Source organism: Nannobrachium achirus, assembly GCF_963921795.1.
Source record: "Nannobrachium achirus genome assembly, chromosome: 1".
Taxonomy (NCBI): Eukaryota; Metazoa; Chordata; class Actinopteri; order Myctophiformes; family Myctophidae; genus Nannobrachium; species Nannobrachium achirus.
In genome coordinates this window covers 29,293,709-29,318,147 of record NC_137810.1, presented here as the reverse complement: position 1 = coordinate 29,318,147, position 24,439 = coordinate 29,293,709, and the positions used below count along the sequence as shown (strand labels likewise).

The following is a 24,439-nucleotide window of genomic DNA, read 5'->3' as shown; positions in this document are numbered from 1 at the left end:
ACATATTTTCAGATGGGGTTCTGCGACTGTAGACAAATATGTTGAAGGACAACGTTGTTTTTTTACAACAAAGGTTCCTATTTTAGATTGTCATTAGAGAAAAGAAAAAGTGAATGTTAAAATGTTTTCATTTGCTTTGTTCTATTGTTTTATTGTGTTTACCGTGCTAAAATGTGGGGCATGCATACGCATGGGGGCATGTGTACAAGTGGCTTAATATGTTTTTTTAGACACAATAATCCAGCAGTTTCTTTAATGCTATTTACAGTAACACTTCTAGCCCCCATAAGTCACATCCAACCTTGAAAGGTTGCGTTGTATCTTGGGAATGCGCTTATTTAGCCACTTATAGTCTACCCATGCCCCCAAACACTGAAATAAGAATCTCTAAAACAATAGAAAGAAGTAAATGAAATAATTTTGACACTCATCTTTTATATTCTTTAATTACTAAAATATGAACCCTTGTTGTAAAAAATCACACCTGTGTGAAGTGGAGCTGTGTGTGTGTGTGTGTGTGTGTGTGTGTGTGTGTGTGTGTGTGTGTGTGTAGATCATGTGTACCGATTTTTGTGACATTTGAAGAAAATATGTAGGAAAAGGAGCAAAAAGTGTGTTTTGGAGAAAATTCAAGATGGCGGAAAATCTAACCTGGCGCAAATGGGCGTGGCCTATATGGGGAGATGCGTCTTGACCCAAGGAATCCAGGGAAAAAAGAATTTTAATTTTCCGATCTACGGTTCAAGAGTTACGGGGCAAAACGTAAAGTGGGCCGTTATAGCGCCACCATGAGGCCGAGTGATATTTTTCGATTCATTCTTAAAATCATTATGAATCTCCTCTCCGAGGTTTGAAACTGTAGCTCCTATGGTTTACGAGAGAAAAATACTTGAAAGTGATTTCTTGCATTGTCCCATTATAAGTCAATGGGGACAATTAAGCGTCGTTTTTTGCCGATTACGTCGGCATGGTAAGGCGGATCGGAACGAAAGGTAATAGAACACCATTCCCGGCCGAGCCGCACATTTTGATGTATATATTGCGCGAGTGGCGTAAATGGTGCGGCACTAGTTACGCGCCGAAGTCAGGCTACATACACACAGACACACAGACAGACACACAGACCCACACAGCCACGTATAGGGAGCTGCACACAGCTCCAAAAACAAAAGTTGTCCTTTAATCTGGGGTCCTTGATATGAAAAGATTTGGGAACCACTGGTTTAAGAAATATTAGAAAGTAAGCCGAATAAGCAACTATACTATTTTTTAAAAGACACACATTGCTTATTATAAGCAGACATGGCAACCCAGGTACATTCAGAGCCCAGAGCCTAGAACGCCAACTACTGACACTTTAATGCAAGGACAACAGGAAACCAAATTATGTTTTTCAGGCCAGTTTCAGCCTCCGCCTCTTTCAGGATATGGACAGGAAGCCGGGGGCAGGGCCAGGAATATCCTGAATAATATGTTCAGATGATGGTGTACGAGTGATTGCCCATCAGTTAGATAAAGTGTGGTTCCAACCTTATTTCCCTCTTCACAACGTGTCACCATGACGATGATAGAAGACTGTTGCTCCCACATCATTCTCCAGAAGTCACTCACAGTCTCCTCCTTGGGGCCTATGACACAAACATGTTTATTTACCATTAAATGGAAACATTATGTTAGTTTATGTTAGTGCAGTTGTTTTCCTGCATGAAGAATATTGAACATATACTTTACCTTGAGCTGCAATGTACTTCTTACTCTCCTTGAATCCCTGTAGTAAAAGGAAAAAATCATAAGATTTGATAGGTTGGTTGGGTCTATAATACAAACCACATTTATAGTGTATTATAATGCACTTACAATGCTGATAATTGATAGTTATGCATAACACCTTATAACAAAGACACTTTATAACTAACCAAGTTAAAGGAGTAGTTCACCCCCAACATTTTTTTCTATTGATTACTCACGCCATGGAGACTTGAATTCAAGGATATTTTTTTTGGTTTTTGTTGCGTTCCTAAGCCAATAATTTGATGGGAGCAGTGGTTTTTTATCCATAAGGAACTGCTGTTGGTCATCAAATTATTGGCTTAGGAATGCGACAAAAACAAAAAGAATATCCATGAATTCTCCATGGGTCAGTAATCGATAGAAAAAACATATATCCCTTTAATGTAGTTATAATGTGCTGTTCCACTGAGCTTATGATGCATTATGACCAGCACTTAAGTCTTATAATGTCTTATAAGCGCATTGTAATGCATTAATATAAACGTAAACGTAATCGCCTTTAATTATTATTGTACTTTCTTTTATTAATGTATTCTTACATCAATGAAGCTGGCGTTGATGTAGTCGCATCCTGGTTCTCCATTTCCCGTTGCTAGCTGAACACGGTTGTAATCATCTGAGACAATAAAGAAAGACATAAGAAGCCTGTCACCGTCTGAAGTTACCTCTATGAGTGTGTGTGTGTGTGTGTGTGTGTGTGTGTGTGTGTGTGTGTGTGTGCGTGCGTGCGTGCGTGCGTGCGTGCGTGCTTGCGTGCGTGCGTGTGTGCGTGCGTGCGTGCGTGCGTGTGTGTGTGCGCGCTACTTCAGGCTATAAAGATGAAGCCAGTAGAAACTGTTGTCTACTCACATGGCAGAATGTCCACATAGCGGTTCTTGACTGCATTAGAGGTCTTCTTGGCCTCTTTTGATGTGTTCCTAGAAAAGATTCTGGGGATGCTCTGAAAATAAAAAATGGCTTTGTGAGTGGCATCTACAGTAACGTGGAGAGCATTGTACCACTTTCACGCTACTCTTCACCCACAGTAAGCCCAGTGGCGATGAACACACCTGAAACTCATCCAAGAACAGCCTTCCCTCATCAGCAATATTCCTCTTGTAGGTATCCAACAGCAGCTCTGCTGTGATTGGGTCAACGGTCTTCAGGTAGTCCTCCTCGTCTATGAAACCAACCCGGCCAGGCAATGAGAAAGGAGTATTTCAAACAGGAGAAGGTGCAAGGAGTTTCTAGCTGATACATTGAATGTCAGAGATTTGGTATGCTGGGTTGGCTGGGTAAATTTATAAAAGGAATCCGAATTGCCTGCTTAAAACGGTAATACATACTGTAATGAATTATTACTCATGTTAATTATTTGATTACTTTCATACTTTTACAACAATATCCAATCTTTTTAAATGCCCTTTATCCATCACCCTACTATTATCAGTAACTACTGGACAATGGATATGTTGTTTGAGATTATTTACGCACATCGACTGATATCAACACATTTATTTCCTCTTCAAAAAATCTTTGTTGTAATCCTTTGTATGTGTATTATGATTGAATACATGATGTCCAGACTAGACCTAATAAATCCTTTGTATGTAGCTACAGATGTAATTATTGTGCATGGACCTGGACTTAACAGGCAATTCAAAAACGTCTCTGTACTTACTTGATGGTGGAATAAGCTCCACACCTTCACCATTGGGGTCACTGTGGACAGAGCAGCACATTTTGATTTCACAGGACTTACTGTGTTGCAGAGTAAGGATAAAAAGTAATACTGAATACAGTCACGTATCCTGGTGGATCGGAGAATGCAATTAGTTTTCAATAACTTTAAGCAGGAAAGCAACGTTTATTCTGGATTATATGATTTCACACCCAATGTTCCATCAGGCTCAAGTAACATGAGTCTGACTGGTTAATGAAAAGAGAGGTGAATCCTTACAAGGCCTTCCTACGCTGCAGAATGAGGATCTTGTAGACAACAAAGAGCAGGGCCACAGATGTAAGGATGATGAGGAACACCAGGAATCCAATGAGAGCTTTGTCATTATCTATTCCCACACGGCAAAGAAATAGGCAAGAATTGTGGTTATGTTAGATTTAATATACAACAACATTTAAGAACAGGTATACTGTATAATCATGTAGAATTATACAAATATTTGTATTTGGAACGTGAAAGCACTTACATCGAGTGGAAATAGGGCTGATTATGATGACGCTTGGAAATTTTGTATTGTGAGCAAACACCTGGAAAAAGACAAAATCATTTTATCTGGAGTCATCACACCTCTTTAAAGGTAAGATAGGAACAGTTGTTGGTTTTGTAGTTTGTTTTGAAGTTCAGGCTTGCCCAGAGTCCCAGGCCCATTGTCTACAGACAGCAGTCAACATTATTGTCAATGCACCTTGACACACTAGCACACCTTTTATGAATTGTAATATAGCTGCAGCTGTGTTGCTTACATCATGGTGTACTACTGAAGATCATCATTATGTGACTTAGATCATGGTGTACTGCTGTAGGTCATCATGATGCACATGTTTTGACCCTGTTCTAGCTTTCAAAACAAACTACAAAATCATCCTAGGGTTTCATCGCCCTTTAAAGTTGTTCAAAGATTGTGAAACAAAACAGGAATAGTGTGTACCTTCACAATGTATTCTGTTGAGTAGCTCAAGTCCTTGAAATCGAAATCACATTTGTCTTTCACAAGAGGACCATTCGACACCACACCATCCCTGTAAAGGGCTGCCGTAAATTTCCCTACAGGTCCTTTCCAACTGATGTTATTCTGAGTATTACACTTTACTGTAATTCTATTATTTTCTCGACAAACCAGATTCAGTGGATGGGGAGCAGTAGGGGCTGTGAGATATGATGAGAAATGAAAAAATGTCAGACAAGTTTCTTTACATTTGATTTTCAGATAATAACAGATAATACTATTTGTCGTGGGTATCTGCTGCGACTGTACACATTTGCTTCAAGTGCCCCTTCAATAATGTATTCTTTTAACAAACACTTTGAACAAATTCCATTTAATTCTACTACTACTGCTACTACTGCTACTACTACAAATAATAATAATAATAATAATTCATAATATCGTTGATTTATAAACAAAGTAAAAATATATTTGTTAATTGTTTACAGTTAAAAATGTGTGCACAAGTTCTGTTTTAACAGACAGCAGAGTAATGTCTGTATATTTAAGAATTGAAATACTCATCTTATTCACTATTTTATAGTTTTATACAAAAATAATAATTTCATGTTCCCAACCTAGGGACACCAGGTTAAGGCTTTAAGTTTTAAACATTTGCTTTGGACCGTTTTCTTTTGGAAATAAATAATGGGGTTACTTACTTCCTTCAGGTGTTTTGGTTACGCCACTCTTGGTTTCAAATTTTGTTTTTCCTTTGTAGTCGGCTTTTACTTCCCACTTATAATAAGTGTATGGATCCAAATTCAGACACTCACATTTCTCCCCATCTGTGTCTTTCTCTTCATATGGTAGAAAAAAATAATATATACATGAAATATTACATTCAATATTACATCATTGGCAAGGATTGGACAAAAAAGAAAAAGAAAAACATCAACATAGTTTTAACATACTGGACGTGCACGTTTTGCTTGAAACATTGAGTTGGCAGTTGTACGTGAGATCGTTATGAGAGAAGTCTCGACATTTGTTGCTGGTGGCTTTGGAGATGATCTCAATGGAGACATTTGTTGTCTTCACAACCTCACTTGTCACGTCAACCTCTGTTGGAGACAATATCACACATTATGCCAAGCTGTGCATATATATAAGGAAATAATATATACAAGGAAATAATGTTTATCAACTCACTGCAATCAATGGGGCCAATTTTAATTGGCTTAACGATGGTAATGTTGGGGTACTTGATTATAGCATTACAATTGTAAGCTGTGTAGGGCTCCAGCTCGGACAATGTCTTGAAGTCATTATGATCTGAGGGACAAGACATATGTCACAGTTAGAACTTAGAAGTTCTCCACTTAATACGTGTAAATATGAACAACGACTTCAATTCGGGAAGATCAAGGACAATACTGTACTCATTCAGTCATTTCAAAGATGTTTCCCTTCAGTCACATTCTACACATAGAACATTATTAAAAAAGAAAAGAAAAAAAAACTAGTCACTTACCCTTAATCTGACAATTTAAATCAATTTCGTGAGGATCAGTACATTTTGGCGGTTTATTTGTCCATTCTATTTTGGCAGGAAGTTCATCAACAGGTTTCAGGTTGATTTCTCCCTTAAGAGAATCTAAGAAATCTGTTGAAAATATTAGAACACTTTATCGTATGTGATGATAATTGGGAGGGAGATGTATTGAAAATACCCCCCCCCCCACACACACACACACACACACACACACAAACCTCCACGACCACCACATATAATTATAAGAAACTGACTAAAGCATACATACTGTACCTGCAGTGATACTTTGGATTAGGCTGAAGGTAGACTTTGAACAATTAAAGGTTGTAGACAAATTTGAGCAAATGTCATCTGTGAAACGGGGCTTGATACAGAGCACTTCCTTTCCCTTTCTTCCGGTGCATGACGGGGGGAGTGGGTCTGGAGTATCATTTGAGGCTTTCACACTGCTGCTCAAATCCCAATCACTCCAATAGCAAACACGTCCAGAGGAATTGCATTTGACTTGTTCAATGTCGACTTGTTCTGAAATACAAAGATTTTGGAGGAATATTCTTGAAAATAAAAACATAAAATGCCATTCTTACACACACACACACACACACACACACACACACACACACACACACACACACACACACACACACACACACACACACACACACACACACACACACACACACACACACACACACACACACGTGCGCACACAGTACACACACATATTGACCGAATTCACGTTACGCAACTTCCTGGTGCTGACGTCACGGTTGAAGGGGAAAACCCTACTATAAGCCTATAGAGTTAACACAGAAATCGCAAATTTAATGCAATTTCCGAATAGTACAGTATAAAATATGGCTAGCATGATCAAGAACACAAGATAGTAAAAGGCACAAAGCGTTATAATTTACTTTACCATTCGAAATAATGATTTGTTGGCTTTAAGTCCAGCAATTTCTGTATTAATTTACCCTTCAAAGCTGACGTCAGCACCAGGAAGTTGCTTCGAAATTTGCTGAGTGTGCGTGGGTGGGCGGGCCGGCCGTGAATAGGGTCTATTACTAAAAAGTTACAATATGGAGATACCGGTATGTATACTGCATTTTGTATATATATATATATATATATATACAATATACACTGTGTGTGTCTGTGCATGCGTGTGTGTGTGTGCATGTGTTTGTATGTGTGCGTGTGCGTGCGTGCATGCGTGTTTTCAACTTACTCAAATCACTTGTCGCTGCAGGATTGATTCCTTGGTTCTCACACGTGACTGTACTGTTTTCATGAACAATGGTCACATTAGAACTATAGAGAGTGCAAGGCTTCAGGGATTTTAAACTTGCATTGTTACTGAACGGGTGGTCAGATTGGGGCTGTGGTGTGGGGTCAGGTGTGGCGATGGTACTACTGATGGCAGGGGTAGGGTCAGCTCCAGTCATTGTGGCTCCAGTCAGTCTCACAGTGTAGTCACGACTGATCTTAGGGTCAGCAACTTTAGTCACAGTTACAGTGAAGTCACCAGAGATGTTGCTACTGATGCTGATCCTAAAGCCTCCCCTCTCTGCTCGAAGTGTGTATGAACCTGCCAACAAAATAGTGCACACATAGAAGTGAGAATGTTTAGTCTGTAGATGAATGTTAACCACCACTATTTCAACATCGGACACATTGGTTGGTGGAGAATCTGTACGCCTTCATGTATTATGACATGATATACAGTAATAATAATAATAATAATGATAATAATAACACATGGACATCACAGCTCAAAGGATCATCATGAACAGAAGTGAATTAAAACATTGAAAAATTAAATTGATACTCACACAGGGATGGACCTATAATATAGAGTAAAGATTAAAAAAAAATTAGAATACAAAGAAAAACAGTGTAATGCTCATTCCTAAAAATGTAATAAAATCTATTTGTGGTGAGGAGACTGTTGGATAGGCTAATTATTAATCCATGTTAAGGGCTTGACAAACTTATATATATTGTGCACAGCGTAAAAATAAATACACAAAAGAAAACAGATCTAAACGTGTGTCAGGCCGCGATGCGTTGTGAGCTTGTAGATTGGATATTTTCAGTGTACGACACCAGCATTACATGTTTGTAAACCAGTACAAACAGATCCAACCTGTGGCAGGTGTAGGTGCTGTGGTGATGGGTTGCATGACTGTAGGTGAGGAGAAGGTGCTTGGAGGGTCAGAGGTGCTGCTGTTACCACCAGCGGCTGTGGAGCGGAGGACATGACACTCACTCTGATGACAGGTGACATTCTAACACGATGCTACTAACACGATGCTAACATGACATACATAGTATGGCACAGCAACACTAGACTAGCACTGGAGACATTTGAATGCATGGATTGACACAAATAATTCCTCAAGAAGTCACCACAGTGCAGGCACATGTTGAATACGTTACCATTGCCACTGGTTGGGAAACTGTCTCTCTGAGGAGTGGAGTTAGGGGTGAAGGTTGATGGGTTGCGTGCAGGTATTTGGGTATTGGGGCTGGTGCTTGCAAGTAAGATGGGTGCAGGTGAGGTGGTGATTGGACCCGTGCTTTGCAATGCATCTGCATTGTAAGATTAAAAAATGGAGCTCAGAATAAACATATATGGCAGAGCACCCGCTTAACAGATAGGGAAGATGCATGCATGAGTCATTTCACAACAGTTGTTGGAAGCCAGTGCAGAAAGAGCCTTTCATGGTGCACGTGGAACACAAACCAGGCACATCCCTTCCTGGTCTGTGTATAAAATTACAGTACAGTGATATTATACAGTTTGGCTGTTGTTTTAATAAAATAACTGTAACTTACGAGTCGTACCAGCACCGTCCGCACCTAGAATCATAAGAGAAAAACACAATGAATCATGTCATTACTTTCACATTCAGACATTGAAACTAAGGTCATGAAGCAGTAAACGGTTCTGTTAAACATGATCTATTATTTTATTTATTTACTTATTAACCACATTAACGCTGGTGTCCCTATTTTGGGCACACCAAAATGTATACTCCATTTACATGGATGGCGAGATGAAAATAGTAGATCTACAATGTTGTGAGCTTGTAGATCGGCTATTTTCATCGTGTGACACTGTCGTACAACCAGTGGTGTAAAGTAACTGAGTACATTTACTCACATACTGTACATTTTTTATGTATTTTTACTTTACAAAAGTATTTCCAATTTTCAATAGGTCTACTTCTTCTTCTACACAAAATCTCAGGGGAAAATATTGTAATTTTACTCCACTACATTTATTTGAAAAAAAAAAAAACTTACTTTGCAGATTTAGATTATTATAAAAAAAAATACATAACCACTTCAACCCTATATAGATTTTGGCCATTTGAAAATAGCTTATCTACAAGGAGATCTGATATTTTGTGAAATGGGACATTCTGCACAATGACTACTTTCTACTTTTGGTACTTTCGTGAGCACCCTGGACAGATTTTGAGTTGTTTGATTCAGAATTTAGATATTTGATATTAATTTTATCAGACACGCCCCTTCCTATACAAACCCATTGTAACTTCAAACTCCATTTTAACTATGATAGATTAATCAAAAATGCCCGCCCTTTTTTCTGGTGACTCCTGACAACCTCTTAATATGTGAGCGTGTTTCTACGATAACCCTTTTAATTTATTTTTTATTATTTTGGGGGAAAATGAGAACAATTAAATACGATAATTATAAAAAAATAAATTAAAAAAGTTATCGAAAAAACATGGCCAGCTCATGTATTAGGAGGGTTTTTCCACCACTGCGTACAACAAGGTATAGACCAGTTTTAAGTGGGTGATCTCTTTGTGAGAGTAAAGAGTAGTAAGATGTCCACTTCCTCTCAGCTCTGTTGACGACAGTGTCAGAGAGCTGCCAGAGGAAAGGGTGTTGCCACAGGCCATGATATTCAGCAGAACTTCTCTATAACTTCTGTACTTTGGTGTGATATAACCTGGTTGCCATGGCGATGCGGTGTGGATAGCATGAGCACTCGCTATTTCAGCAGCCAAACCACAGTTTCCTGTCTTGCACTGAGAGTTCCCGCATACAAAATTTGTTTCACTTTGCCCAAACCTATGTTTAAATCAATTAAATGTACATCTTTTTTTAGGAGAAGGTCTATCATTTTGATCTGAATTCTTTAGTATTTTCAAGCAAATACAGCCAGCAATCTGAGAGCATGATGATAGGCCTAGAGATTAGAAGGCATTTGTAGAATCGGCCTCAGGTCTTACTGGGTTAATACAGGACAATAAAGTAAGGCTGGTGATGAGTGACAGTGAGAATGGCTGGTGAAGCAACGAGAGCCAGGATGTGGTTTTTGCCTTTGCTTGCACAGAGGAAGATAGATGCTCTCTGCAAATTGCATTGCCCTCCTACACTTAAGCGTACTGTACTGTAGATGGCTGTTTATGTTAATGAGGGACAGAAGGAATTATTCCAGTCATAAATTGGGACGTACTGTATCTCTTGATCTCATGAATGATCTGAAGAACAGATAGTAAAACCTTACCCCTGAATTGTCTTGTTCCTATTTCATACGTTTTGAAACATATTGTATCTTTCTTTTCTGAATGGTTTATGGTTTATGGTTTATTATATGCAACACACCAATCTCAGCAAAAGGTGAATGGAAACTATACTTCCCATGAAGACAATACGTTTTCGGTTCTGAATACCCGACGGTAAGGTCTTAGTTTTCTGTTTGTAAAATGGCGGACTGATTTTAAATGGAGGCCAGGGCCAAAGCAGGGTTCACAACTGAGGGGAGGGGAGGGTAAGACAAACATGATGTTCTCAGAATGACTGTGCTTGATCAGTCACATATGCATTAAGTTCACAGAAGAGGTAGAAAGAACAAACTCTGGTGGCACAGTGGTAAAAGTGCCTTCCCACCACCACAGAAGGTTGTGGGTTTGAGAACATTGTTCGGGGGAGGGAATCCGGGCGGAGAGGGTGATATCACTGCGCATATTCCTATGGGCTGGGGCGGCACCTGTCCGCAGGCATTACTGCGGGAAGTAGGGGTGCTGCGTGGGCGGCCACCCCTCCTCCCCCAGGTCCCACCACCCCCCCTATCGCACCCCCTAAAGAGGGGTTGGGGGGAAATAAAAATAAATATTCATATAATTAAAAAATGCCATCAGTGGCATGAAGTAGGGGCTATTTGGCTACTTTTATTTCCAGGCAATTTCAAAATAAACATGTGTTGAATAATCGATTGTATAGATGAAAGAAAGAGAGACTCTTTTAACTGTTGTCCATCTCTCTGTCATCCGTGCGTACGGTGCGTCATGGACTCATAGTGAAATTAAAAACGCGGGCATAAAGGAATATAAACAGAACACCAAGACAAGACAACCTAGGCTATAAAGGCATTAAACGTTGTCCTCTGCTCCTCTCGTCCTCAGCACCTGGTGAGTCGTGGCTATATTAGAGTAATGATGAATGCTATGCTGCTGGCTAATGCACTGTTTGTTTGGGCTAGTGGCTAAGGTGAACCAGAACCACTGTTTCCAAACACTGGGGTCGGGACTGATGCATGGGTCGCGTCGCGGACACATTGTATTGGTCTTTAAAATAGCCGATCTAGAAGTTCACAACGCAACGCGAAGCGACTCGTTGTGAGCTTGTAGATCTGCTATTTTCACTACTACTAGTTTGGGCCCCCTAACGTTTAATTTCTCTTGGTTCATGGGCTAAAAAGTTTGGGAACCATCATGCTTGCTGTAGTAGACAGTGGTGTAAAGTAACTTAGTAGATTAACTGAAAAGCTTTGGGAACTAAATGATTATATTTGAAACTGGCACGTGTTGTCTGTCTGTTGGTACCAAGAAATCCATCTACTATAGACTATATCTTGCTGGCTGGTGCATGTGGAGAGGCAAAGGGAAAGTGTAGTGTGCCGTTCCCGATTGTGTTACATTTAGCTAAAAAATAAACTGCGGAAACCCGAATAAAACACGATCAAAACCGCATAAAACCGATAATTAGGGCGCGCACTGCGCGCGCGTGCATGAGGAGTGCGTGACAGCCCCTCCTACTGTAAATTAGTTCCAGCGACTATGTCCGCAGGGACATAGTGATGGCTGAGTGGTTAGTGTCCATACCTAGGACTCCGGAGACCCCAGAGGTTGCAGGTACGATTCCCCGCTCCAGCTATCACTGCTCCCCCCCTCGCGCTCCTTGTGGGCTGCCTCATAGGGTTCAGCTGGGTTAAGCTGAAAAAAAGCAGCTGGGTTGGGCTGCGATACCCGAATTTCCCCCGCGGGAGGAGTAGGTAACTATCTATCTATATCTATCTATCTATCTAGGGAGGAGTAGGACGGAGGCTCTACGTCCTCCCGGTGGGGGCTCCTCACTGGCAGGTGAGTCAGTTGGATACAACAGCAGTGAAAATCACACAAATGTGTGTGCTGTGTGGGGCGGAAGTAAAAGGGGCTAAAACAGACAGGTGGGCGGGTGGAGAGAATATACTGTATTATATACAGTACTGTGTGTGTGTGTGTGTGTGTATATATATATATATACATATATATATACATATATGCATATATACATATATATACGCACACACACACACAGACAGACAGACAGACAGACAGACAGACAGACAGACAGACAGACAGACAGACAGACAGACAGACAGACAGACAGACAGACACACACACACACACAGAGTATACTTGTACTGTATAACTTGCACAGCTACAGTAGCTACTTTCAGACGTTGCTACTTCATATTAAGCCCCAAGCTTCCCCTTTACAATGAATTCTCAAGTCATTGCCTTGTGTTCCAGCTCAGTGTGTTGGGCAGGCGGTTAAGCTCACGGCAGGCTCAGAGTGGAACACGGAAGTGGTCAAAGAGCTGTGTGACTACACTGCTTGGCTGCCTCCAGCCTCTGAATGTGAATAGTGTATAAAGTTTGACAGTACAGTCAGTATCGGTACATAGACAATTACGTTTCTCTCACAGGCCCTATTTCAAGGAAAGCAGAAGTCTGCATGGACTCAGAACTTTGTCCGCCCAAAGTTTATTCTTAAACCGCTTTATTTATTCTAAACTTGCACTGTAGTCAAGCTAATGTTAATTCACTCATTCTCATTTGTAATTGTTTTAAGCATTTGTTTTTCAAACAGACTCAGGGTATGGAAAATATATAACTTGCATTAGATTCAACCATGTTCAGCTTGGGATTTGTGAAGGAACAATACAGTATGTTTGGACAAACAGTAGTATAGGACCATCAAATGTATATTCCACTGTATTATGTAGAACATCTGTGTTACTTAAGATTATGTTACAAAATTAAACCAACTACGGGGAGTTAATGTAAAAATAACGAAACTGTGACGACATCGGGACGATATTGAGACAGTTTTGTCTGTGGAATTGTGCCATGATGATTTCCCCTTCTTGCAGACAGAGGAACAGCTACTAACCATGTTGATTTTTACAGTGACAGTTGACACATTTACTGTCCCTCGATTGAGAGAGTGATTGTGGTGCACTAGCAAGGTGCACAAAAAGTCATAATTGAAAAACATCATCTGGAAGACCCCCTATGAGGGGGGGCTGCCCATTAGTCGGGTTAGGGTCAGTTGTAGGCATAGTTTTGTGAGGTTAAGTTCAGGGTTAGGATTAGGTATACGTTTAGTTATAATGGGTGGCGTACTGTAGACCCAATGGACTGGTTGGACTAATACCACAGCACCTGATGAAAGTGTAGCTTTTACTTTTAAATCCGACATGTTTGGCCACAGGCCGAAACGTGTTGGTTTTCAAAATAAACATGTTTTTCGTCACTATGACTCAGACATATCCATAAACAACCTTGATATGCCCTTATATAGGCATATCACATCCCTATGACTCATAACTGGACACAACTTGAACAGGCCAGAGCCTTGTATAGAGACAGAGTTCTGCCAATGCGGGGTCAGAAACGGCGCCGGTCACATGGTTCATGTATTGTAACTTGAAATGTCACTTTTCCCTCCAATTTTTCCCTCCAATGCATTCTGTAAACCTCCAGTTCACGCTTTGTCACTATTCACTTGGCCCAATGAAGTGAAGGGAGGTGGCGCGACTCTCTCTAATACAAGGCTCTGGATATGTCCTTACAGTATATAGGCAAATATGGAGAGATCCTGTTGTCCAGAGCCACAGATCCAACTGCCAAAGTATGCCCAATGGGACCGACCTACTTCAAACTTGGGGAGTGCATCGGAATGGAGGAGTAACATACAGTAACATACAGTAACCAGTAGGTGTGAGGTACGTGTAGCGGCCCAAAACCTTTAAGTTTGAAAATGGACCTGTAGCGTTCTAGGGGATCTTTCTCATGAGAGAGAACTTGTGAGGACACACCCTGAAAGACCTCTAATTTCCTAGACTGACATAGGCTACCACCAGCCGCGCGCACACACACACACACACACACACACACACACACACACACACACACACACACACACACACACACACACACACACACACACACACACACACACACACACACACACACACACACACACACATACATTGAGGTATTTCAAAAAGGTTTTCCAAACATGGTCACAGGTCACCAGAGATGGTGGATCTTGTCATGACGAAAGATGAAACTTTGGCTATACTTCCATGTGACTTTGACCTGGAGCTAAATTAAAAGGTTATTGTCTCGGATCTTTTCCTATCTGCCATGGAATTATGTCATGAGATCCTTCTTTTGCATGATCCTGAAGGATTAATTAATGTATGCGGAAATCTTTTGTATTTTAATTTGTCAAATAAACTCAATCAATGTTAAAGAAACAAAAGTCTATATGTCAATTACATCTTGCGAACATGGGTATCTTTTAACAAACAAACCAAAAGTCAAAAAGGAAATAATCAGATGTTCCCCAAGTGAATATCTTTGTTTCGAAAGAAAGTGCCTCGATGTCTTACATCATCTTTTTGGTATGGTTTCCTTCAACCTTCATGCATCAATGACCACCTCAAAATCCTTAAATGTTTACCTCAATTTCATAAACAACCACACTCAGTTAAAGCCTCGGTTTTCATTACGTGGATCTTTATACGATTCTAGTTGGTTCCATTTATACATTCACAGAGTTAAATTACCATAGTGAAGGGAACAGCTCCACTGTCACCTTCACAATGTTAATTTAACATTAGATAGGTAGATAAACCCAAAACAAGCCTGTTGGTTACTCACCAATCAACCCGACCAGGAGCAGCAGGATCTTCAGTCCGTAGAGTCCCGCCATGTCCAGGAGTTAAGGTGTGCACCGCCAAGACACCATGCGTGCAAGTGGGGCTCAACGGGGGACAGCCACTCACCAAACCAAAACCTCTATGTTATTGGTACGAACGAACACACAGCTCCAAGAGAGAAGTAAGTCTAAATGGAGTATAAACTAATTTTGTTTTAAAGCTACAGTACGTACGTTTTCTGTCTGGCCTTATCGGTCGACACAGCTTCCTGTACCATAAACTCTAAACCTCGCCTCTGGTTTCGAATCATGCGAGCCAGAGTGATGTCACACTGAAGAGTCTTCCTCTACCTTAATTCTTTTTTTCTCTAACAGGAAGTTTCATTTCAGCTACACCAGCAAGAACAGGAAGTCTCCTCTCATCTAAAACGTTGCATCTCTTTTCTTCCAGTCTGACTGAGAAAAAAAAGAAAAGGTTTAGCTCTAGATTGAGAGTTTTTCTCTAGAGATTTTTGAATTATGGTCAGAGGGTAGTGGACACTAGGGATGGGACGATATGAAAATGTCATGTCACGATTATTGTAACCAAAGAAATTGCAAATTACGATATTATCGTGATAATCAATACCCCCATCGTCCATTATCCTGGGGCGGAACATTTTCCAAAAAATAGCAGATCTACAAGCTCACATACGCGACGCATTGTGAGCTTGTAGATCGGCTATATTGTGGCAAAGAGATTTGGTAGAGAGTGAAAAAAGACTATGAAGTATATTATTTCCAGGTCCTTTTTATCAATAAGGGTTTAAATGTTACCGGACATGCAGCTTGGCAAATAAAAGGTGAATTGATCCCAGTGCATGAGGATAATTTCAAGATACATTTTAATCTCCAAGATACGATTATTCAGAATAAACAATAAGAACGATTATCGTCCCATAAGGTTGTGATCCGGAATCAGAGGAACCGGAATGGATCCAAAGTTGAGGAACCGGGATCACATTTGGAACAGTTTCCGGAACGTCTGCTAAAAAATTACAAAACGTTTTAATTATAAAAATGGACCTTAATTGACAAAATAATTGGTAAGAAAACAAATTGTTAGTTGCAACCCTACTGTGAAGTCATTTACTGAAAGCTGTGTGGAGATGTTGTGTGCTGCGGAAAATACTTAATTCATTGTTTGCTTTCTGATGACGGATGTCAAAATATTTTCACATATACAAGTTAAATATCGACAGTCGGCCAACTCTGGTTACATAATCCAGAAAAAGCCTTTTAAAAGAACGCTTGTAAGAATATATTATAATTTATTTTCTCCAAACAAACTTTACCCGTCTGACGACGACGTTGCATAGCGGGGTCAGTGGGTCAGGTTTGTCTCTTCATCTCCAGTGAGATTGACATGGCCCATCTTTTGCTTTGTCTGCCTTTTATTTATTGTTATGTTTTTACCTTTTCCTCTTCCCTCCATCCAGTCTTCCCTCCTGGCAGGGAAAGCAGTTTTTTTTCTTTGGACGTCCCCACAACTACAGTAATATTTGAGAAATAAGACGTGAGGTCTTCACAAGAGAAATGGTTGTTTCATCTTTCATAGTTCCAGAGAACTTCTCATTTTTGTTGTGTTTATGGGGCAGAGGGGAGATGTATCAAGGCCAGAACAAGGTTAATAAAAAATAAATTAAAAAAAAGTGTGGAAAGAGAATGTAATCAAAATAAAAACTATCCTGACACTATTCAGAGTGTAAGTATGCATAAAATATTTTGGGGCAGGGTCACAGCAAAACAAAACAACACTCAAATCACTGACATACACTACTGTATGTTGCCATACAGTATACTCCATAATCATTACTATGTTCATGACATGACATCTGCTATTTTCACAGGGGAAACACATTATCATGCGACTGCAATATGCCCAATCATACACAGTGGGACTGTACATTAACCTGAAACGAGATTCTGCTCAATTTACGTAATACTTAATCTCTGTCTGTTTTTAAACAGCTTTACAAAGAGTTTCCTGCTTGGGGGACCACTGCCTGGCTGATGAGGCAATGGGCTAGTTGGAGGTCCAAGCTAGATCACATTTAAATCCTCTTATCTCTTTTACCCAAATTCTCCTACTGTCTCCTCTAAATATCTATTACTTATACGGTCTCTCTTCTTTTTAATATAGACTGACAGCTGACAGACAGACAGACAGACAGACAGACAGACAGACAGACAGACAGACAGATACCTTTATTATCCCACAAGGGGAAATCAGTTGCCCAGAGGCGGCACAGTGTGATTCAAGTTGCGGTTGGTTGTTTAAGTTGGACAAAATGTGGATAAAATATTTAAGACATGTATGGATATCCAGGGTTTGATCTTTGATGAGGTGATGTCACAAACAATGTGATGTCACAATGTCAACAATGTGATGTCACAACAGGTCAGCAGCTATAGACATTGAGGCGACAAAAGGGACAAGGATGGCCATATATGGAGCGTGATATGAGGCGTGACTGACTGACTGACTGACTGACTGACTGACTGACGGACGCACAGGAGCTGCAGGTTTTCATAGGAAATAAAAAATAATACTACTTATCAGTGTAGTGCCAAACTAAAATTGTCCATTCGTCAGTGTTATCACAGTAAAAAGCAGCACAACAAACCCGCCCTAGGAATGTCATTAGAGGTCAGAGTCGACAGGTTGGCGACATTTTATTTCACAAGATTTCTTGTTACTTAGAGGAGGCCATGGGGTGGCTGTCATCTTCTCCCCCTCTGACGTCGGTCTAGGCAGGGTTTGAACACACTCAACCTTCCGCATGAAGGGCATATGCAATAACCACTATACCAACGTCACAGCTGACCTAGACAAATGACCATTGTGTGACTCAATGTATATCTTAAGAGCAACTGGCAACCGGCAACCCTGGCTACTTCCTCCACCCCGTGCGAAGATGACCCAATGACAGAGCACACCTTCCTCACCAGTCTGTTGAGGTTGAAAGTGTCACTCGCTCTCCCCCCAGCACGTTATTCTATAGATCTCTATAGAAGAGAACACTTGCCATAACAGACTGATAGAACATCTGTAGCATCCTGTTGCACATGATATATGATTTAGTACTTTATTGTCAGTTCACACTGAAATTTGTCTTGCGACACAGCAGCCATGTATGCGAAACATATATACAAACATTTGACACAAGGGAACAAAAACCAGACAGGTTTACATACATAAGGATAATATAGACAAGAGCAATGTCCACCGCCAAGCCTACCTATGGCCAAACTCCTGATTAAGCCTTAAAGTCGACTGATGGACAAAGGACCTTTTTGTATTCTGGAACACTGTATCTCCTTCCTGAAGGCAGCAACCTATATTCTCTATGAAACACATGGCTACTATTAGAGGTAATATTTATTGTCAACCTTAGAATGCTGTTATCATACGTAGTCGTATATAGCCTCTGAAGTGGTTGTCCAACTATCTTTGAACAAATGTTCAGTTGTTGCAGCAGTTGTGACTTAAGGGCTGCAGACAAGCATCCATACCAGGTGGTACTACAGTACTGAAGAACACTCATAATGACAGAAGTGAAAAACATAAGAAGAATCTGTCTACTAGCACCAAATGATCTTAAACGGCGAAGGAAGTAGATTCTTTGCTTTGTTTTCTTACACACAGATTCAATCTGATCTTTCCATGACAAAAGATGGTCTATTACTACTCCGAGTTATGTATACGAACATGCCAAACGATCTCAGTCTTCTCAGGAAGAACAAACAGCCTGTTCTTTCCCTTGCTGTGAATTGCCTTGGCGTTGTCCGACCAGTCCAACGAGCTACAGTATTCGAGTGCACTCCTAGGAATTTGTAGTTGTTTGTGATGCTTTTTAAACACACAAAATGTAACTTTAAACACTGTTGGAATCTAATTGTAGCGATAAAACTCAACTGTATCCTACTACAGTATCAAAGTAATATAGCATGAAGAGGAATTATTTTCATAATAATATGATCATCGCATTATTGTGAAACATAATCCCTTTCTTTGCATAATTACTTTGATACTGTAGTAAAACTCAACTGTATCCTACTACAGTATCAAAGTAATTATGCAAAGAAAGGGATTATGTTTCACAATAATGCGATGATCATATTATTATGAAAATAATTCCTCTTCACGCTATATTACTTTGATACTGTAGTAGGATACAGTTGAGTTTTATCGCTACATAATCACTAGGCCTAAACTACCATAACTATGCAAAATGTACTGTAACTAGCTGTTTCAGAAATTAAATGCATATTTGTAAGTTATCCTGCATAACGAAGATAATGTGGTTTTAATGATAACTAGACTAGACTAGACTTGCTTGCTCACGAGCAGTGTCGGAAAAAGTACTCACATTTTCTACACAAGTAGAAAGTACTCATTATGCAGAATGTCCCATTTCACAAGTTCAAAATGCATACAAATCTTTTAGTAGATCTACAAGCTCAATTGTGAGGTTGTAGATCAGCTATTTTCATGCAAGGCTACCAACTGAGCTAGAGCTACACAGACAGAGTTTAACAATGAGTTTATTTTTGAGTGGTGCCTGCCGCTCCAACATATGACTGTGTGTGTCTGTCTTAAACATATGTATATCCGTATGAATACAGCAACATCAGCTGCAGTCACCCAATGGTGCTGTTGAACAGCCTGCTCCGCTCATCCACGCTGGGTGAGATTTACATTTTTACAAAGACCGATTGCTCCATAAGTGAGAAAACCAATGTTTATAGGCTCTATAAATGCACAACATTTGGATACACACAGTATACACATACTATGTAGTGGTTACTGTAGCTAACCGCCTGTCAGGTGAGCACCTCAACGGGGAGAGACAGTGGGACAGAGGTAGAGCAGTGTTTAAGCGAATTATTAATGGAGTAGATTCTGTTATAGGCAAACTGCTGAAGTCGAATGAAAACGGTGCATGGAATTAAACGCACAACGCATGGATGCAAACCCCGGATTTGGAAGAACCTGTGTTTATTTATTTATTTAACTGAGCTCTCAGTGCCAATACTGAATAAATGCCCATTTAAGGCTTTCAACATACTGTCTCCGAGTGTTGCTTTGGTTCAGTCTTCACAATAATTAAAATTCTGTTTTTGAGATACAATTCTGGAATTCAACACACTGCATCTACCATGATATGAAAAGTTTGTCAAATATGAAGTGGACTTCATTCAGGGAGGATGTGCTGTAGATGTTTACAGTGTGACTTCTCCCACAGTGTCACAGTAGACATGAGACAGTAACTTTTCATTTCCCCTTTCTTTCCATTAAACTGGCTGCACTGTCATATCTTTTTACTGTATTATCACCCTCTTTCTCATCAGAATCAGAAACAGTATTTACAGTGTCATGCTCTCGCTCATTCTTACTTGCTCCTTTTTTTCCTTTCCAGAAGACAGAAAACATGTGGCCGGCTATTGGCTCCGAAATTTAAATTTCTTACAATGAAAGACATAGATCTTAGATCTCTCCATCCAGCATCGATGTTTGATCAGCACACTTTTTTTTTTGTCTAGCAGCCCCAAAATGTTTCACTTCTGTTTGTATACAGTAGAGAAGAAAAGGGGGATAGAAGAGGAAAGAGAAGAGAGAGGACACTGGCTGGAAAAGCTGATGTATTATCTGCATGAGCTGTTGACCTGATGCGATGAGGAGCTGAGGCCAACCTTGCCTTTCTGGGTGGAAGTTACTGCAATCATACTGTACATATATTATACAACAATATATCATGATCAGTGGTGGAAAAAGTACTTTTTAGTATCAATACCGCAATTAAAAGTAAAGTCCGGAAATCAAAATGTACTTGAGTAAAAGTACAAAAGTATTGACATCAAAATGTGCTTAAAGTACCACAAGTAAAAGTAAAAATGTTTGAAAATAGCAGATCTAGAAGTAGATTGGATATTTTCAAATAGCCTATACCTAAAATATGGCTAAATCGGATAATGTAATTTTGTAATATTATAATAATTGTAGTGGAGTAAAACAATATTTGTCTCTGAGAGTAGAAGTAAAAGTACTGACAATTGGAAATACTCCAGTAAAGTAGAAGTATCTCAAAACTGTACTTAAATACAGTACTTAAGTAAATGTACTTAGTTACTTTACACCACTGATAATGAAATAGTCTATGTAATATTGTACATTTTAAGCATAGCAACACAGTAAACAAGACCAAGTCTATGCTGCCCCTACAGGCTGTGCTGCTCCTTACACCCGACCAGGCCAAAGTGGATTGAACCGACTGACATTGCATCCATTGTACACCTTGCTCTCGCTAGTGGGGATGAAAATGAAAAGAGAGGTTTTGGCTTGTGGGTGAGGCTAGCGGAAAGGTCATGGGGTCACACAAATGGTTAATCCAGCCAGGGAGCTTGAATGCTTTCGAGCAAGTTTCATGGCAATAACTAGTTAATAACAAAATAATTGTTCATAATACAATTATTCAACATGTTATTTTTAGGGACTGCTCTTGAAGATAGTTCATATTGTTGGACATGGGTGCCTGGAACACACACTACGTTCCATATACACAATATGCCCAATAATAATAATGATATTCTAATCTCATGTAATTTGGGATGTCCTTTTAGATCAGTGAAACTCATCATACTGGGTATTTCCACTGCCTCGTTGACTCACTGTGTTATCTGGATGCAAATCAGGGAAGTGACTTGTAGGCAGACAGCATCTCACTTACATCTCCATGAATTATTAGTGTCATAAGAATACATTTAGGCTATCAAACTCTTTTCTCAAGCTGTCATATCTGTCAGGAATGAGGCGATGAAATTGAAGTAATTTGGTTCAGTAGTTCCAATAGTAAAAGAGTACATGTGTTCACTGTTAAGGAAAACAATGCATTATGTCATCATATTACATCACCGTTTTAATCTAATCTAAGACTGTAATGTGACACAATCTCATTATCTGCAAGACTTTTAACTCTGGTTTGGTTCTCAGTGCAGGTACAGTAATAGTGAACACATCAAAAATAGCAAATCTTCAAGCTCACAATGCATAAAATCTGATATTTTTTAAAACATTTTTAAAACATCAGCTAAGCTACATACTGTAATTGCCGGTACTGATAAAATCCAAAAAGGCAATTTATGGACGACATATTGTAACAGTCAAACCAATATATTGGTTGGGCTCTAGGTAATAGTGATATATGATTCAAATGTGCAGTTTAATTGACGTCCGCACTGTTCTGAAATTGTTCTTCAATGTTTTATGTTTTTATTTTTCTGCTTTATTGTAATCATTGTAATTAATTATTTATTTTTTATTTTTATTTTTTATCTGTTAAGCACTTGTGCTTCATCTTCTGCTCTGTAAAGCGCTTTGAGCTGCATTTCATGTCATGAAAGGTGCTATACAAATAAAGTTTTATTATTATTATTATTATTAAATGTCAAGTGCTGTTATAGTGGACAGACAGAAACCACCTTTGTTGGAAAAATCTCCTCAGCCCACAAGATGGTACTAAACTGCTTCTTGCAAACCAATGTTCTTCTTATTATAGATGAGGAATATGTCCAATTAACCATTGTCTTTATAATGGAAACATAAAATGTAACTTCTAACAGCTGGTACAGTACAGTATACTTCCACATAATGACTGCCAAAAGGCTACATGGTGAAAATGGTTGACATCACTGACACATAAACGTGTAAACCATAAACCATGTTGTTGCCGTTTAATTTAAGATCTGGACCTTTATATATATGGGGGTGAGATGGGAGCGTGGGCTGGGTGAGAAAATGTGTCACAAAACAAAACCACTAAGAATTTCCACACTTCTCTAATTCTGAGTAGTCTTAATAGAGTTCTATTCTTGAAAAAACAGTGTCATGCTGCTTCCTCTGCTCTCGTCTCTGATGTTGAACCTGCCTCCACGCCTCTCATATAAGCCTAATTTATACTCCACAGTACGACGGTGTGGCTTGCCAAAAGCAACTGTCTAGGCCCCATCCATTTCCCCCTCTCCACCAAATATCTTTGCCGAAAATAGCTGATCTACAAACAATGCCTTGAGTTTAGATCTCCTATTTTCACCACATGTTGGTCCCAGAATAAGGATGCTAGGGATTATGCGGTTCAGAAACCAGCTGTAATGGTAATTCTGGAAATGATCTAAAATCTCACAACGCTTTGCGGATGCTAGTAGATATGCTATGTTTTGATGTGCAACACCTTTGTAAGTTGGCGTGTAAATTGCGCATAAGGGAAGGAGGTCACTGACGCTCTTTTAGTTCCTCTATGCAGTCGCAGCTGTGACCACAGGGAGGTGAGATAAAAATGGATTGCTAGCAACACATGTGTTGGTGAAATGCTGCACCCTGAAGCATGCAGTTCTTCCTCTGCTCTTTGCATGGTGCACCGGCACTTTGTATGTGGGTTACCCACTTAAGGCTTTCAAACTTTATGAGCCTGCAGTTCAGCCAACAAGTCAACAACTGCATGTCTCTCAAACGCCATTCTTTTTCCAAAGAAAAGAGGTTGTGGAACAAACATATAAGGAAAGGAACTATATGATGTGATTAAAGTCAAGATGTGTAATATTATCAATGTGTCATGAATCATCAAAGCCAAAACGATGCACTTTAGCAATAGCAACAGGACTAGTCTATAAGGCCTCTTCCTCAAGCTGTTGGTAGGCCCACACAAGAAAGTAGAAGATCGATGCTACTTGGTTTGTACTAGCTAAGGGTTAACATGTCAAGGGTTTAACTTGAGCTGAGAGAAATATTGCATGTTAGACTTGCATCAAAGTCTTGGTGCAACGCATGCACTTGCCCACTTGAGAATAATATTCATATTATGATAAAAGATGGATGACTCATGTGTGTAGACCAGTGCCGTTTGGTTTTTGCACCACTGAAATTTAAGTATCTTTAGTCTGCTCGTGTTGTGCAATGACATTCTCAATCACCTGAGGAGGAGTTACTGTTTCCATTCTTCGTTTCATATTACGTCAATGCAAAAGTATCACAGTCATTGATTTCTATTCCATTGTTGGAAATGCAGACGCTAATTCTCAAGGTGTACAGCATACACCAAACAGAAAGTCTTCTATTCCCCATCCCATATACCACATCATATCTTTGTTATCTACA

At 39.7% G+C, this 24,439-nt stretch overlaps 1 protein-coding gene across 2 annotated transcripts in view; it reads right to left on the bottom strand.

Moving 5' to 3' along the window:
• The window catches only part of LOC308283182 (receptor-type tyrosine-protein phosphatase C-like), a 24,375-nt gene extending 8,886 nt beyond the window's left edge, over positions 1-15,489 (bottom strand). The window contains exons 1-20 of one of the 2 annotated variants that reach the window (XM_080723560.1): positions 15,249-15,489; positions 8,830-8,853; positions 8,431-8,583; positions 8,138-8,233; positions 7,824-7,835; positions 7,220-7,579; positions 6,265-6,516; positions 5,971-6,102; positions 5,649-5,771; positions 5,411-5,560; positions 5,159-5,296; positions 4,440-4,657; positions 3,978-4,038; positions 3,731-3,839; positions 3,452-3,492; positions 2,841-2,950; positions 2,641-2,731; positions 2,331-2,407; positions 1,732-1,768; positions 1,531-1,628 (exon numbers count right to left, since the gene is read on the bottom strand). In XM_080723560.1, coding sequence (XP_080579686.1) covers positions 1,531-1,628; positions 1,732-1,768; positions 2,331-2,407; positions 2,641-2,731; positions 2,841-2,950; positions 3,452-3,492; positions 3,731-3,839; positions 3,978-4,038; positions 4,440-4,657; positions 5,159-5,296; positions 5,411-5,560; positions 5,649-5,771; positions 5,971-6,102; positions 6,265-6,516; positions 7,220-7,579; positions 7,824-7,835; positions 8,138-8,233; positions 8,431-8,583; positions 8,830-8,853; positions 15,249-15,300 — 2,334 coding nt within the window. In that variant the 5' untranslated portion in view covers positions 15,301-15,489. The remainder of the gene's footprint in view (positions 1-1,530; positions 1,629-1,731; positions 1,769-2,330; positions 2,408-2,640; positions 2,732-2,840; positions 2,951-3,451; positions 3,493-3,730; positions 3,840-3,977; positions 4,039-4,439; positions 4,658-5,158; positions 5,297-5,410; positions 5,561-5,648; positions 5,772-5,970; positions 6,103-6,264; positions 6,517-7,219; positions 7,580-7,823; positions 7,836-8,137; positions 8,234-8,430; positions 8,584-8,829; positions 8,854-15,248) is intronic. The other variant, XM_080723561.1, reaches the window with a different exon arrangement.
• Between the last annotated feature and the right edge of the window lie 8,950 nt (positions 15,490-24,439).